Source organism: Trachurus trachurus (assembly GCF_905171665.1).
Source record: "Trachurus trachurus genome assembly, chromosome: 21".
In the NCBI taxonomy this organism is placed as follows: Eukaryota; Metazoa; Chordata; class Actinopteri; order Carangiformes; family Carangidae; genus Trachurus; species Trachurus trachurus.
Window position 1 is genome coordinate 24,819,209 of NC_139899.1, and position 18,163 is coordinate 24,837,371.

The 18,163-nt window shown below is 40.2% G+C and overlaps 1 protein-coding gene across 1 annotated transcript in view; it reads left to right on the forward strand.

Moving 5' to 3' along the window:
- Positions 1–5,108, forward strand: part of LOC311004065 (uncharacterized protein) — a gene marked incomplete at its 3' end in the record, with an annotated part of 39,595 nt that extends 34,487 nt beyond the window's left edge. Inside the window, exons 4-7 of the mRNA XM_083996013.1 lie at positions 2,024–2,161; positions 2,250–2,414; positions 2,559–2,704; positions 4,860–5,108. Coding sequence (XP_083852139.1) covers positions 2,024–2,161; positions 2,250–2,414; positions 2,559–2,704; positions 4,860–5,108 — 698 coding nt within the window. The remainder of the gene's footprint in view (positions 1–2,023; positions 2,162–2,249; positions 2,415–2,558; positions 2,705–4,859) is intronic.
- Between the last annotated feature and the right edge of the window lie 13,055 nt (positions 5,109–18,163).

The following is an 18,163-nucleotide window of genomic DNA, read 5'->3' on the forward strand; positions in this document are numbered from 1 at the left end:
CGTATGACACGCATTGCCAGGGAAGATCCGATCTGTCTGTTTAGACTGCAGACGCATTGGCAGAGATCCGATTTGTATCTGATTTATTTCCACATACAACGGGGGCCTGAATCTGATCTGACAATATATATCCGATTCCATGCGCATTTGTCCCGTTTACACATTCATGTTACAGATCCGATCTGAGCCACTTGAGAGAAAAAAATCTGAATTGGGCCACTTGAACCGTGCAGTGTAAAGACAGCCTAAGAGAGATGAAGATTTGTGTTTTGTTTTTCATTACGGCTGCGTGACGCGGTCGCTCGCGCTAATGAATTAATAAGTAAATAAATAAATAAAGCGATCATCACAAGGGCAGAGTGCGTATCTCAACACGGCAGCGACATGCAGTCATCCACCCTCAGTCCTGCTTGGGACATCCACAGCTGCTTTTCAGTGCCAGTTCGTCCCTGCTGTGTTAATTCAGGTGGAGTTTCCTTTACGCGCCGACAGCCTTTGATCTCTGCTTTGATCTGACGTCAGATGTGACGGGACAATCTATATAGATATAAATTCACTGTTGATTCCATTAGTTGCATTAAATAGTGGTTATTGTGGATATTTATTGCATTGAAATGTGCCTGGAACTGTGGAGATCTGCTTGTGAGGTCTTGGTGACGTGTGTGCACTGCAGGTCAGTCAGCCAAACTTCCACTGCACCTGCTGCGCTCCGCCCTGCGCTGAGAGTAGACCTGGTTGGAGGTGGCGAGCTTTCAGCGCAACCTCGGCGGGACATTTTCGCACAAAACTTCCACTGCACCAAGCTGAATCTGTGACGCCTCCCCCTGCTGCGCGGCCACGCCTATCTCAGCGCAGCGCGATCTACAAATCTCCCAATCTGACTTTGCACTAGGCTGCGCTGGTCGAAACTTGCATTAGACCAGCTGCGCTACCTTGCGCCACCTGCGCTGCGCCAACAAACTAGGGCCCTCTGTGTTGTCCTTCATAATCAAGCAAGTAGTGTCAAACCGTGCAGTACTATTGTGTGTACGCCCATGCACTGCTCATGTCAGGAGTGAATAAAAGGTCAAAGTAGGATCTTCAAAAAAAGAAGCAGAAAAAAATACTGATGTATGATTCTAAAGCATTTTTGTTTTACTTGTACATGTTTGGCTCGAAGGTCCCCAAAGTATGCAAAGATGCTCTGTAGTGTACAATAGACCTGTGAACGTAAATTCCTTTTTTTTTTTTTTAATGTCAAAGAAGTATCCTTCTTGCAGAAATTCATGCCATTAGCCCTAACACAGCCAAAATTATCCCAAATAGAAAAAGAAAAAAGAAAAATTTGTATTTTTTTGGCCTGAGGGTTAAAGCAGAAGTAAGCGATCCGGTCGTTTTGGCTAAATGCTGCGTTCCAGGCAGGCTTTTGAAACCGTAAATTACAGCTTCAAGTCCCGACTTACGACTTTGTAGCGTTCCAGGCAACCCACTCGTGTTTTTCCGACCTGTTTTACCTGTGAAAGTCACTATAACGGCCACTCGTAACTTCCGACCCGTGAACTCGTACCAGATCGAACTGGTACGACTTCACAGGTCGGAAAAACACGAGTTACAGGTTGCCTTGAACGCACCATAACGTCAGCCGATGGAGTTAGCAGCCCCCGCCCTCGTCATGGATCTATTGGTCCTCGTCCCTACGTCACCACATTCAGGCGCATCCCTTGGCTGCACACACAGCCCTTCATGCCGTTCTCTCTCCTTATTGGATAAAACTTGTAGGATACGAGAAAAGTTTTCTCCTCGGCTCAGAGCAGAGCAGAGGGACTGACAGACCCGTGTTTCGGTCCAAACACTCTATGTAAGTGATTGCTGTCGGAAGATATAACTATTTAAGACTTATATTAACACTAACACTAATATCGCTCACTTCTGCTTTAAGTTATACAATTGTTGGTTTTAGTCTTGTAGTGAAATTTGTAGATACTATGAAAAATGCTGACTGTATCCAAACACACACGTGACTTACTTGACTGTTGTTTTCCAGAGTCAAGAACTCCTCTCATCGTTGCCCCGATCTGTGTGTTGCTCGCCTGTGTGTGCGCTGCCGTGCTGGTGAAGTGCTTCGCCATTGACCTTGCTCTCCTCTTCAGACGCTACGTCCCCCTGAGCAGTCAGAGAAAAGGTACAGTTAGGGGTTTTTTTTGTTCAAGACGACACCACGTTGTCTCCAATTTACATTTTGCTTTGGGGAATTTGTTTGCGTTGAACAGATGAGAGGATGTACGATGCCTACGTGGTCTACCAGACGCAGAGCATGGACAAGGTCACCGAGGATAAACTCAGTCGGTTTGTCACACAGATGTTACCCTCTGTCCTCGAGGACAAGTGCGGTTACCGGCTCTTCATCCACGGGAGGGACGACATACCTGGGGAAGGTCTGAATTCCTTTTGCCTTTACTCTCTTGTATTTTGGCTTTAAACAAAGATAAATACTGTAAAGTATGGATGGAGGCTGTGGAGCTACTTGTTGTGGTTTAAAAGGTAGTTTGTTTTTTTAAGCCTTCTCTCCGACCCCACAGATCGCCTGGAGCTGGTGGAGGACAGCATAAAGCAGAGCAGGAGACTGATGGTCATCCTCACCCCGGACTCAGGATCAGCGCCTCAGGTCACAGACCAGTGTCCCGCCTCCACCCAAGAGTCAGCGATAGGAGGGTTCGACTGGCAGGTAGGAGTCACAAAGCCTTAGGGATCTTGACTGTTCACCATTAACAATACAATAAGGATTTGGACTGATAAATACTACTAGTTGAACAATGAAGGTGTGTTCTGATTTTGTTAGACTCTCTCATGTATAATCAGTTTTATTAAGTCTAAAATATTTACCTACATAGGAGATCCAAGTTCTTATTGGTTCAGTTTTGCACATTTTAAAATATACCTCTTATTATTATCGTATTAAAATGAAAACAACCATGTTGTATTGGTATTTTTTAAAGGGTCACAGATACTATTTAATCTTGTTTGTCAACAGTTTAATTGTTAATGTGCGTTGGTAATTGGTTAGAAAAGAAATTCAAAATAAATAAGTTATACTTCTTCCCACTCCTTTTCGGATATGAAAAATCAAATTATTTTCATTTTCAATTATTTAATTTTTTTTCATGTGTTGTCTTTGTAAAGTATTTATTTGTTATGTCTGTCCATTACTGTATTATTTCTTATTTATTTTAACTTGTCTGAAATAAACGGAAACTAAACTAAAGCCTGCCACACACATAAAGATAATCGGGCTGATTTTGCCCCGATTTTCCCCCTTCCGACCACGGACAGACACCGCCCGATTATCTTAAGGTCTTAAGATTATCTTATAAGATTCTCTTGTAGTGTGTGGTGTGTTAAGAGTCAAAATTCCCCCGACAATCGGCTCGGAAAACGTTCGGCGCCGATAATCGTAAGTATTAAACATGTTCAATATTTACGATTATCGGGGCCGACAACCGTGGCCGTTTCAATCAAAAGTCATCTTGTGTGTGGAAAGCCGGTGTTGTGCGGAGAAGCGCCTGCTTGCCGAGCTCTGCATGCTGCTCGCGGCAACAAGCCACTTCTCCACACAGCACCGGCAACCTCACAGAGAGCCACAGTGCAGCCCTGGCATTACATGAGGTTCACACAGACATTCACGCACACGGGAGGTTTCCTGATAGCTGATAGCTAGTCTGGGGCCGTTGACACGCTGTTTTGGGAAGGAAACGGATCCAGGGCGAGAGAGACAGACCTTTCCTTCAAAATAAAAGCACCAAGCTAATAAAATGCGGTAAAACTCTTTAATTTAAGGAATATAATTTACAAGAAAGTCCCCGAGCCATTAAGTTAACATTTCGCTTTTATTGTATTGCAAGTTAATGTTTATTTTATAAGTTTTATGTTGGTGAACACTTTTATTTTGGTGAATCTGGTGATTTCGGTATCCGCTACAGACAGGAACCAGAATGCAGACTAATTCAGAGGTAACGGACACCAGGCTCTTCGCTTGTCTGAAGAGCCTGGTGATGCGAGGCTACTGATAGCAAAGACAGTAGCGCTCGTAGCCGGCAACAGCCGGCAATACAGCAGCCATGTTTAAACGATCATGTGACCGCCGCTCACAGCCCGTCATGTGACAGCACGGGTCCCTATTGGACAGCTGCTTGACTGCTCGGCGTCCGGAGCCACAGACACACACAGATGGGATCGTTGTAAAGGCTGAAGTGTCCCGCTTTCATTAAAAAAAAAATTACGTCGCTCTCATTGTCCATTCCGGAAATAGACCCGAAAGAGTAGCTACAACGACACCCCTGGTATCGCTGCTGATGCCGGATTGTTTTCTGACCAGAGGGTCAAGATTCTGAAAAATCTTAATGTGTGTGGTGTGCTGTGTTTGGAATATCGCAGCACACCACACACAATACGATCAAAACTGTTCAATCACAGATTTTTTATCTTCATGTGTGGGGTCTCTCACAGATAATAAATCGGTTGAGATTTATAAAATCTTTATGTGTGTGGCAGGCTTAAGAAAAACGAGCATCCCTAGTTTGGATTTGTTCAAAATAAAGTTTCACCAATCATCTGTCTGACTTTTTAACATTCAGAAAATGATCAAGTAGCTATAGAGAGTTGAGCAAAGGTACCAGAATATTATAATTTGTTGTCCTAAAATGTTGAGATAATCATCACTGAATCACCATAACTGTTTGATTTCTTGACACTTGATTATCAAGTTGTGCCCTGTATTAACTTAAGACTAAAATAACATTTGTCATTTGTGGCTTTCTTCTGCTAATGGGAATTATTTGATTGTGATGAAGTAGTAAAAAAAAATGTTATTGGTCATATTCCAGGTGGGGCTCCACCATGCGTTGGTCCAGAGGGAGATGAGTGTGATTCTGATCCAGCTCGGGGACACTGGGCCGCAGGGATACACACAACTTCCCATCGGCTTGCAACACCTGATTCGCAAGAGCGCCCCACTGAGGTGGCCTGACGGTTCACGGGGAGCTGCCTCGTGGAACTCACGCTTCTGGAAGAGAGTACGATACCTAATGCCTGCAACTCCGGCCAAGAAATGTTCACAATCAACAATTGTTTGAAACACTTATACAGTCTTATTTGCTCTGACAAATCTATGGCATGTATAAGAAGTAGCTGAGGGAAGTCCTATATGTATAGTATTTATATATCAGAATCCCAAATGAAGATTTATCCCAGATGAAATGTATTTATTGTATTTGTAGTTTGTAGTTAAGTATGTAAACTTCAATCAAATTAAGACCTTGTATCATGTACAGAATTTGTTCTACTGTTTTCCTGTGAGCTTTTATTTTGAAATGAAGCCCTATGTGTTACAGGCATAGCATCTATGATATCCATGCAACTCTAATCCCCACTGTTAATTCATAAAGACATGGCATTTTCTTTATTTATACTAGTCGTGTGCAGCAACATTTTTGCTGTGACATACGTTAGTTATTTGTTTGATAGTATGTAAAGTGTTGCAATAAACCACAGATATTTAAATCCAACAAACATTCAAGTTTATATAACTTGAAGTTGGAAAATATGTATAAAAATGATGATAAGGTCAAAATACTCACTTACCTAATAATTGTGCACACAGTGTAATTATCCCAGATGTTTGAAATATATGAATTTGGTTAATACATATTTAATTACAATGAACCTCGAAGGGGAATTGGTGTTTTTTTTTACAATCTGGACCTCATTTCTAGCATAAACTCAACTCAACTCAACTCAACTCAACTCAACTCAACTCAACTCAACTTAAAGCAGAAGTAAGTGGTCCGGTCGTTTTCGCTAATGCTGCGTTCAAGGCAGGCTTTTGAAATCGTAAATTACAGCTTCAAGTCACAACTTACGACTTTGTAGCGTTCCAGGCAACCCACTCGTGTTTTTCCGACCTGTTTTACCGGTGAAAGTCACTATAACGGCCACTCGTAACTTCAGACCCGTGAACTCGTACCAGATCGAACTGGTACGACTTCACGGTCGGAAAAATACGAGTTTCCTTGAACGCACCATAACAGTCCTCGTCCCTACGTCGCCACATTCACGGCGTTCCTTGGCTGCACACACAGCCCTGCATGCCGTTCTCTCTCCTCATTGGATAAAAACTGTAGGATACGATAAATGTTTTCTCCTCAGCTCAGAGCAGAGCAGAGGGACTAAGAGACCCGTGTTTCAGTCCAAACACTCTATGTAAGTGATTGCTGTCGGAAGATATAACTATTTAAGACTTATATTAACACAAATATATCACTTACTTCTGCTTTAAGATTTAAAAACAAATAAAATAATCTTAAAATGAACTCTAAAGTGCAGCCAGTGGAAGGAGGCCAGGATAGGGGTGATGTGCTCCCTCTTACGTACTCTTACGGACTCCAAAATAAAGTGCATTACAGTAATCCAGCCGAGATGTGATGAAGGCATGGATTACTGTTTCAAAGTGCTTTTAAAATCACTGTCCATCTTAAAACCCAAGTTTAAAACTGTTGGCTTTGTAAACTCTGCCAAAGGGCCCAAGTCAACGGGGGGGGGGGGGGGGGGGGGGGGAGCGAACACCATCGCTTCCGTTTTCTTCTCATTAAAATTTAAAAAGTTGAGGGCCATCCAGGCTTTAAAGGCCCCATGCTGTGCACTTTTCTCTGGGTTTATTTACCTGCTGATATCCCTAACAAAATGTATCATTGGTTTTGAGTACCTGTGATCTGCTTAATATCGTTTATATTGCCCCTTTCTGTTGCCTCTTTCTGGAATTCTAACAGGCACAGGTCATTTGGCCAATCAGAAGAGAGAATGAGAACCTCTCCTCTGATTGGCTGACTGTTTTAGAGTGGCATGTGGTCGGGCCAATCACAGGCAAGTAACTGAAACCTAAGCTGCATTCATACAAATTGAAAAAAAACAACTGGTCACGGTGGGCGGAGTTACCTTGTGTGTGACATCACAGAAAGGAGGAAGTGCTATCTGCTCGTCTCAAATAGAATGTTCCTACAGATGGGCGGTGTGTGTCTCTCCGTTTATGACCAATTTGATGCATGGGGCAGTTTATACGTGGCCCAGAGACCTCCCCAAGCACAAAAAAATAACCAAAATCACATTTTTCATGCCATGGGGCCTTTAATGTCCTCAAGACATGCCAGAAGTGGTGCGAGGGAGAAGGCATTTTTCTTTTTTAGTGGCACATAAATCTGACTGTCGTCAGCATAAAAATGGAAGGATATGCCATGCTTCCTCAGAATTAGATATGACTTGAACCAGTCTAGTACAGTACCACGTATACCCACTAGGTGGCGTAGCCGAGCCACTAGGGTGTTGTGGTCCACGGTATCAAAAGCTGCCGTCAAGTATAATAAAACCAGAATAACATGTTCACCTGAGTCATTTACCAAGAGGATGTCGTTGAAAACTCTAAGCAAAGCTGACTCGGTACTATGCAGACTTTTAAAACCTGACTGGAAGACCTCCAGGACATCATGTTCAGGGTTTCCCGCAGCGCTTTCCTGTTAAGGCGGCCGCCTTTACAACAATGAGCTGCCGCCTAAACTAACGTCTTAAAAAAAATTAAAATGTAGCGATATTCGCCGCCGTCGGACGAGCGCCTTCATTCATCTCCGTATCTTCTCACACACATACACACCACAGAGAAGCGCGCATGCATAACAGCAGCGCGCGTGGTGACCGCGAATACGGCACGGCGCACCGAACCCCCCCCCCCCGACGATCGATCGATCCGCTCGCGCGTACCCCCCCCCCCCCGCCAACAGGACAGACACCACCTTAACTAACTCATTTTCTGGGGGAAACACTGATGTTCATCTAAAAACGACTGGAGTTGAGTGAACACAACTTTTTCTAAAATTTTAGAAATAAAAGGCAGCTTAGAGATAGGCCTGAAATTGGCCAGCACGCTACCATCAAGGCCAGGTTTTTTAAGTAGGGGCGGGACCACAGCATGTTTAAAACACTGGGGGACAACACCAGAGGACAGACTGCTATTGAAAATGGCCAGGACAGACTGTCCTATACAAGGGTATACAAGGGTACACAAGGGTATACAAGGGAAAACGTCGTTTAAAAAACTAGGAGGGACCACATCACAAGGAGAACCTGATGGTTTAATGTGGCCAATCAGGTCTTCTAAAAATTATAAAGACACCGGCTCAAACATTTCAAGAGTTGCAGAACAAGGAACAGGAACAGAGGGGTCCGATGCAGGAGCTGAGATCAGAGCCCTTACAGTAGCAATTTTATCGATAAAAAAGTCCAGGAAGTTATTGCAAGTCTCAGGGGATGCCTCCAAGCTGACAGGCTGTGGGGCATTAAGAACGGTGTCAATTGTTTTAAATAATACACGAGGGTTGTGACGATTTAACTCGATGAGGTTTGCCAAGTATTTTTGTTTGGTTTCTTTGACCGTGTCCTGGTAGCAGCGTCAACAGTCTTTTAAGATTTGGAAGGAAACCTGCAGCTTGTCCTTCCACCTCCGCTCGGCTTTGTGGCACTCCCGTCTAGCTGCACGAGTCTCCTCATTAAACCAGGGCTCAGGTTTAGACTTGGGCTGCACATTTTTTATTGGAGCCACAGAGTCCAATATGAGGAGTTAAACCAAGAGCTGAGCTCCTCTGTGTTAGCAGAGGCAGGACAGGCAGAGAGCTGATCAAAAGCCACAGAAAACTGACCAGCAGTTAAAGGGTTAAAAAACCGACGGCTCTGAACAGATGCACCAGATTTAAAATCAGCACAGGATAAAGCAGTCTCAAACAAAACAGGCATACGATCAGAAAACGCATCGTTACAGATCTCCAGGTTAGACACGGATAAACCGTAAGAGAGGACGAGGTTTAACGTGTGTCCATGTTCATGTGTGGGGCCAGATACGCACTGCACCAGGTTAAAAGAGTCAATAAGGCTTAAAAAGTCCTTCACCAACGGCTTATCAGGACAATATACATGAATATTAAAATCCCCCAGAAAAATGGCACGGTCATATTTCGGCATGATTTCAGCCAAAAGACCAGAAAAGTCATCCACAAAGTCCTTATTGTATTTGTGGGGTCGGTATATGACAGCGCACAGCACCGGGTCTGAGCGACCCACCTCAAATAAAGTCACTTCAAAGCTTTTACCCAGGGGGCAAAATCCCAGTTTTTTGAAAAACGGACACGGAGCGTTGTAAAAGGTTTGACACCAGAAATGATATCTAGGAACTTCAAGGATTAAAACCTGGGTGGACAACCCGGTCAACTAGCTGCTGGAAAGCTACAGGGGCCAAAACCCCTTTCTGGGGTCATTTTGCTGGCGAAATGATGTAAATGCAATTATTTAGGTACTACAATGACATAAATAGTCATACAACTATAAAATTTGGCAGAGAGTATCTTGACACATAGGGGGAGGCATGAAAAAAAGATTCTGGGGTTTGTTGCAACTCAATTTTAAGATATCACCCTCAACATCCCAAAAATGACCAAAAAAAGTACTGTTCGCCTGACAAATTCTTATGAAAATTATTATTTTTCAGCACTTTATGGAGAATATATATTCTTAACATATATATAGAAAATTTCCTCAATTCATAAGCTTCCATTTGAGTCCAAGATAGCCTTTCTACTAGCTACTGGAAAGCTACAGGCTGTCTCCAAACAATGCAACACCTATTGTGAAAAACTACATGTTAACTTGCCTGATCAGAAACCATTCTATTTCTGGTCTCCCCAAAGTGAACAGATAGATAGAGAATACCGTTGGCCACAGCAAGTGGGGCTTTTGAGATAGAAAGGCTATCTTGGACTCAAATGGAAGCTTATGAATTAAGGAAATTTTGCCATTCCGACGGCCCGCCGGCGGGCCCGCGGGGGGGTTTTAATCAGGGAGGTGTCATAGAGGATGTCACCAGTCACTTGAAATAGTCATGCCACATATCGTTGGAAAGCTAAAACTCTTGTGATTAAAGATATGCCGACCATTCCTAAATATAATCATCACAGCAACACTCGAATCAGACTATAAACATGCTAACAAAGTTCGTAAAAAGCCGATATAACTCACGATTTGTGTCAGGGCAGGCTCAGGATCACAGGGTTTCCCCACAAACTTGGTGTCGTTACATTCAGAAAAGTCCAGTAAATCCAATCCAGTAAAGTATTTAGTCCAAAACACACGGTTGTACCGGTAGATAACCTCATCCCGCTGCTGCATCTTATGAAATTACGCATTGTATATCCAGTAAATCCGTTTATTTCTCCTCATAAGTCCGGCGTTTACATGAAAACAATGTTTATTTCACTTTACAAAATGGCGCTGCCCTCTGACCTTTCGATTGACAGCTCACTCGACCAATCACAAGCTCCCTGTCCCCGGCTGCCGCCTGCAATAGCGAATGAGTGGCTGAGTCTCATGAGGAACATCCCCTCCGACAGCGCTGAATGGCTTCAGCCAATAGGAACCGATCCCGATGGAAACTGTAGCATTGAATAGCCAATGAGATTACGAAACGAACGATGTGCTGCATTCACGGTCCCTGGGAAAAGGCAGCACTGCCATTTTCATGCGTAACTTTGCAAAAGCTGCACTTTGGCGCATGTATTGTTTCTCAATGGCAACTTTAGGAAAACGCCTAGATATACACTTAGAAAAACATGTGTAAAATACTCATTTTTAGCAGGATTGTTATCAAATTTGAACTGGGGCCAGGTAAGGCTTCATGCTGTAGTCCCATTGTGTTTTCCAGCAAAAATTCTCAGCCACACTCATCTTCAGGCATCTGATTGCAACAAAAAAATTCAGGCGAGAATAAAAACATTCTAATTCAGTGTGCTCCCACTTAGATATCTCTATGATAGTAGCACTTATAGTGATTATTTCAGTTTGGGGAAAAACTTCAGAGTGATACCTTTCAAAAGAGACCAAGCCCATCCATATTCTCCAAACAGTTCAAGAACAGCATTCAATTTACTTTGGGTACGCCTTGGATAGGCGAATATTACAGAATGTATAGGAGTGGTAAGAGGTTAAGCATAGATATTCTCCATAAAGTGCTGAAAAATAATAATTTTCATGAGAATTTGTCAGGCGAACAGTACTTTTTTTGGTCATTTTTGGGATGTTGAGGGTGATATCTTAAAATTGAGTTGCAACAAACCCCAGAATCTTTTTTTCATGCCTCCCCCTATGTGTCAAGATACTCTCTGCCAAATTTTATAGTTGTATGACTATTTATGTCATTGTAGTACCTAAATATTTGCATTTACATCATTTCGCCAGCAAAATGACCCCAGAAAGGGGTTTTAGCCCCCTGTAGCTTTCCAGCAGCTAGTTGCCCGGGTTGTCCACCCAGGTTTTAATCCTTGAAGTTCCTAGATATCATTTCTGGTGTCAAACCTTTTACAACGCTCCGTGTCTGTTTTTTTGCTTTGCCCCCTGGGTATTTGAGGTGAGGATGATAAGATAAGCCAACATAGCTCATCGTCTGATACTTGGATAAAATATACATATACACTTCTTTTTAAAAACACCTGTCACGTACTCGGGGTGAAGCAATCAGACATCAGACACAACCCCTATGATGATTATGCACTACCTTGCTGCTAGGGCATAACTGATACTGTATCTCTGTGTCTGTGTGTATCCGTGTGTGTAACTTGGTTTTCCTTGCTCTGATGTTGCTCTCTCACATGATTCTGCGTAAGTCAGCGATAGTGGAGGAGATATAAGCCACGCTGAGCAGGAGAGCAGCACAGACAGAGTCTGACTGAAACCACTCAAGCTGTCGCCACATGGACTTTAATGAGGTAAGTGAACTTTTACAACATTACTGCAGTGCTGCATGTTTATCTCAGTCTTTCTAATGGATTATGTGCATTGATTTCAAGTTTTAGTGAGTGTAGTATAGAAATCTACTGATGTACAGGACATGTGTGCTATATTTTACTTATCACCTTATTACACCAATTTAATCAATGCTAATCAGGGCCAATTAAGATTTTATTAGTAAAAATTACTCACATTGATGTATATCTTTATCATGTAACATACCTGGCAAGAGCTCCTTCCTGCCTTCCTTCCATTTATTTTATTATTGATCCTCTATAAGCTGTTTTCATACTGTTCTTATACTTACTTTTGTATTTTTTTTCTGGTAAGCATGCTCAATGACATCTGTGCCGCCACACCCAACCGTCCTGCATCATCGTAATATTAAAATACTAACTGAGAAGTAGAAAAAGAAAAAGCCAAACCGCTTACTTCAGGTACCCGACTGAGCCAAGGAATTCTTTAAAAAGCCTTTATTTTATTTAGGGCATATCTCTATTAAATATATATATACTGTATATATATTTTAAAAAAAACATACACTGATTCTTGAGAGTCGGGACAAAACATGTCCCACATAGAAAGGTTTTATTTATATAAAAAATAAAGTAATTAATAATGATTGACATACAGTACTCACAAAGTAAGATCTAAAGGAATTGTGAATACCGATGTTATGTTTTAGCATAGATAATTCCTTTTTGGGGGGATATTTGTTTAATTGTATGACCAGTGATTAGACGGCCCATATGTTATTTCTCTTGTCCTCAACAATAGGTCACAGTATTCACCAGCCCCCAAAAACTTTAAAAACCTCTAAAATTGTGAACATTTCAGTCCAGGCAATTTAGCTCATTTTGGACCCAAAAATAGAACTAATTGTAACAGAATGTTTTTCACCGTACATCATTTCTATGAGGTGTCTAGAACAACATACTAAAAGTTCTAAGAAATCCTAGTTGGGGAAATATGTTTAATTTGCATCATTATTTACTGTATAAAGTCTATGGTGCCGACAACAATACACCCCAATGGGGCTATTTTTTTCCCTTTACTCCTATCACAATGAAACTTTACATGATGAAAGTATCCATGAAATGTAACATTTTTTGTATTACAAGTTTCTTTGAAAATGAATTTGAATATGCAAATGAGCCTTACACTAATCAAATATGCCCCAAATACACCCGAATAGGCTTATTTTTTTCCTTCACTCCTACCACAATGAAACTTTACACAATGAAAGTATCCATGAAATGTAACATTTTTTGTATTACAAGTTTCTTTGAAAATGAATTTTAAATATGTATATGAGCTCAACACTAATTGACTTATGGTCAAGAAGCCATAAAGCTGCAAGCAGCAAAAACAGGGGCCAAATAACTTAGTTCTTAGTCCCGCTCATATGTTGTTGAACATAACAGCATATTTAATCAGGGATGCAAACGGGTCATGACCAAAAAAGAAAGGAATTTTCTGGCGGGGGTGTGTGATGTTATATTAAATTAATATAACATCACACACAGTTGTTGAAACGACTTTGATGTATTCTGACTTTCTTCTGATGTTCTCTGCAAACTGGGAGGAAAGTCATTAGGTAAGGCTTATTAGCTAATAAAAAAATTAATTTAGAAAGCAACTGGAGACAAGACTGTGCAATCAATTCTTAAGGTCAATATAGGTCTTTTAAGTGTGGCAAGTGACATGTGTGTATGCATAAGTCAAGTGTGGCAAGTGACAGCACTCAGTGCATATAGGTTAACTTATTGAATGGACATGAATGTGTTAGTTATTTGGCCCCTGTTGCTGCTTGTGGCTTTATGGCTTCTTGAACATAAATCAATTAGTGTTGAGCTCATTTACACATTTAAAATTCATTTTCCAAGAAACTTGAAATACAGAAATGTTACTTTTCATGTATACTTTTATTGTGTGAAGTGTGATTGTGGTAGGAGTATAGGAAGAAAATAAGCCTTTTCGGGTGTATTTTGGGCATATTCCATTAGTGTATTGCTCATTTGCATATTCAAATTCATTTCCCAAGAAACTTGTAATACAAAAAAATTTACTTTTAATGTCTACTTTCATTGTGTAAAGGTTCATTGTGGTAGGAGTAAAGGAAAAAAATAAGCCTATTCGGGTGTATTTGGGGCATATTTGATTAGTGTAAGGCTCATTTGCATATTCAAATTCATTTTCAAAGAAATTTTTAATACAAAAAATGTTACATTTCATGGATACTTTCATTGTGTAAAGTTTCATTGTGATAGGAGTAAAGGAAAAAAAAATAGCCCCATTGGGGTGTATTGTTGTCGGCACCATAGACTTTATACAGTAAATAATGATGTGAATTAAACATATTTCCCCAACTAGGATTTCTTAGGACTTTTAGTATGTTGTTCTAGACACCTCATAGAAATTATGTATGGTGAAAAACATTCTGTTACAATTAGGCTGTTTTAAAACACTATTTTGCCTGGATTATTTATCAAATCAAAGATAAGGGTTATAAATGTATAAAACAATGCATGCCATGAACATCTTAAAATATTTTCCGTAGAAATCTGCCCATCAAAGTTATGTCCTCTGTTTCTGTCAACTCCATCAGATTTCTTCAGATTACTTGATATTTTAGATGAACAATGTAAATTTTCCTATTGTCACAGCCGGAGCATGTCAACACCATCTTTCCCTTATGATGCTTTTTTTTAAACCATAGTGGACAAAGTATTTCATTGAGATTATGGAGACAGCTAGCAATAGTCAAAAAACTAGCTAGCTAACATGCCATTTCGTCAACTCCGTCAGAGTTAACTCCGTCAGGTTTTATGTCTGACGGAGTTGACATGTAAGCTGACGGAGTTGACAATTCCACCAATAACCGCTTAATGTGCTAATATTATACTATTTTCAAACATAGTAAAGGGATAGAATGTCATTTTAGGGTTCTATCTGCGCATTAATGTTGGTATATAGCATGCAATTACATTATTTTACAATATACTTATGATTTGTAGAGCACGGGCAGGCTATAGTCTGCTTGAATAATTTTCTTCTCTTTTCTATCTGCTAATTACTGAATAACTTTCCAGCATGTGTGTTGATTGATGTAAAATTTTAAACGTGCAGTGCATAGTTTTCACTATTGAAAATATACACACTTCGTTCTTATAGAGTGGGGAAGAAGTTCAATGTTGCTTTTTCAAATCAGTTTACTTGGACCGTCAGACCAAAAGTGCACCTGTGGAAATTTTGTCTTGATATACAGTATTTTAAGACATGATCCATAGGATATGTGTCCAGAATGCCACAGCATCCAGTCTCTTTGACTCGGACAGTATGCAAAACCCTGCCTTTCCACCGTCATTAGTGTAATACATTCCAGTACAGTGTCATCTGTGGCAGATTTGTCCAAAAACGGACACATCTTCCAATCAAATGCTAGATACTGTGACATTATAGAAGGGCTTCGGAGTACAGAATGAATAAATGCAATTTGTTATAGTTTGAAATGGTGTATTTTCAGTTTGTTTATTACAGTTGAATTAAAAATATGTTAAGTATAAGGCAAGGGGTTGTTATTTCTTAAAGGGATACTTCACCCAAAATTCAAATTTCACTCATTATCTACTCACCCTCATGTCGACTAAGGGCTGGGAGAAGTTTCAGAGTCCTCCGCGCCTTCTCTGAGTTACAGCGGGGCTCCGTGCAGCACTGCATGTCCATACTGTATGATGGTTGCGAACGGAGCTCACTTTTCTTTGTCCAAAAAGACACACCAAAAAACATCCAAATACCTCCATAGTGCTCGTAATGTCCCTCTTGTACTGAAGCCCCAACATGATAAATTAAACCAATTTCTCATGTTGGGGCTTCAATACAAGAGGGACATTATAGACGAGCACTATGGAGGTATTTGGATGTTTAAGTAAGGCCCATTCGCAACCAATATGGTCATATGGCAGTGCAGTGCAGCACGGAGCCCCGCTGTAACTCAGAGAAGGCGCGGAGGACTCTGAAACTTCTCCCAGCCCTTAGTCGACATGAGGGTGAGTAGATAATGAGTGAAATTTGAATTTTGGGTGAACTATCCCTTTAATCTATTGTCACTTCCATATGTTTAAAAAAGCTTTTGCTCATTGATCAGAAATGCAAATACAATTTTGTCAACTCCGTCAGCTCCGTCAGATCTTCATCAGCACCGTCGGATGTATGTTTTTGTAATTTTTTGGGGAAACAACTAATTCTTTCTTATTTATAGTGGCAAAATAAAAGATAAAGTTTGAAAATGCTAATTTTTAGATATCTGTGTATTCATAACAGTGTGAAATTAATATCAGAGTAACTAAACACTATTAAAACATACATCAGAACTTAAGATTCTTGTTAGGCTATAATTATATAATTATATACTTTTAGTGTGTCTGACGGAGTTGACACAAATCAAGTCCTTAAGGTAAACATGTGAATTTGTTAAAATGTTTTTTAACCTCCAGCCTGCACCTTTACATGGTTAAATAGCACAGATCCTTATCTACATGAATATATAACTCTAATCAATATAGTGTAAATTTTCAAAAAAAGGTTTTCAGAACGTGTTTTGTCCCGACTCTCAAGAATCAGTGATATATATTATATATGAGACGCTATGGGGTCTCATATTTTAATAGAGATATGCCCTAAATAAAATAAAGACTTTTTAAAGAATTCCTTGGCTCAGTCGGAGTGCCTGAAGTAAGCGTTTCGCTTTAGCTGTTTCTACTTTGGACTTCTCAACTTCATGAGCACCTGAACAAATTGTCTGGAGTCTACCCCTCACCTGTGAGCACTCTGTAACTTTTTCTTTGTTTGTCGGAAGATACTAACTGAGAAGTGTTTTCTTTTGTTTTTGTAACTGTTGGTTAATTATTTTCAAATGAAAGTTTATTGACACCTGATTGGTTGGTCTGGCCATACACTGGATACACCAGGAGAGCTGTTAATTCAGTTTGATTGCAGTTCACCCCAGACATTGCAAACGTAAAGCACTGGATATAAACCAGATTAACCCAGACAGAGGTAACACTTTACAATAAGGGTCCCTTAATTAACCTTAGTTAGTACATTATTAAGCATTAATATATAAACTAATGTGTTAATTAATGCTGAGTTATGCATACATAATGATAACTAATTACATTATTCAATGTTTATTATTACTTAATAATGTATTAACTAACTTTGAGTAGTAAACATTAATTAACTGATTAGGCCTAGGAAATGTGTTTCCTATAAGTAATACATAATAATTAATAATAATAATTAATAGATCTGTAAACAGTTACTTAATGCTTAATAATGTACTAACTAACGTTAATTAAAGGGACCCTTATTGTAAAGTGTTACCCAGATAGATAATATTTTTACCATATTTTTTACCAAAGAAAGGTAATAATCATTATCAATATTATCATAAAAGATCATTTTAACATCATAAAACTGCTGAATTTACACACTCAGGGTTTGCTACTGCTACTGTCGCGTCTTTATGGGAAGTTGTGTTTAGGTGGTGGTGTATTTTATCTGTGTTCCACTGAACTTGCAGGTTTCTGGTCGTATCAGGAAAGGAACTTCCTGTGCAGAAGATAAATAACTTTTTTCCTGTGCAGATACTGGTGCTGATACGCAGATACCTCTGCAGCTGTATGCATGGGAGATGTTTCACTTTTGAGACAAGTTTATCATTTGACAGGAAGAGTTACTGTTTCACATTTTGCAGCCTACATTATATATACTAAATAAAAGGTTAATTTTGTGAAGTTTGAGCCCTAATTTAGGTGTTCTGTCTGTTGGTGTTCTTGCCTTTACTCGTTTACAATTTACAGTTTTTAGTGCTGCAGTTTTCAGTTGCATCCAAACAACTGCAAGTAAGTACGGTTGTGGCCAGGGGCACTGTGGGACTATGGGGTCGCCTGGCTGTATAGGCTTTTCCTTATGAATTTATACTGGATGAGCAGGGAGCAGCTTCCTCTGCTGCGTCAAATTAAAAGGACTTATCAGCTTGTGTAATGATCCACCAAGAGGCTCCTCTCTCTCCTCTCTCCATTGTTTGTATGAAGAATCCAGCCTAAAGTTTTAATTTACTTTATCACCCTCAGATAATGGATCCTTCCCGACTCCTCCTCCTCATTTTCGTGGTGATGTCTGCAGTTGAATGTTCAGGTAGTGTTCACATTATGATACAAAGAAAATGAAGTGCATTAGTGCACCCGCATCAACCTGTATAAAGGTTTCACATGTCAAAGAAAAACCTCTTAAAAATAGATATCCATTT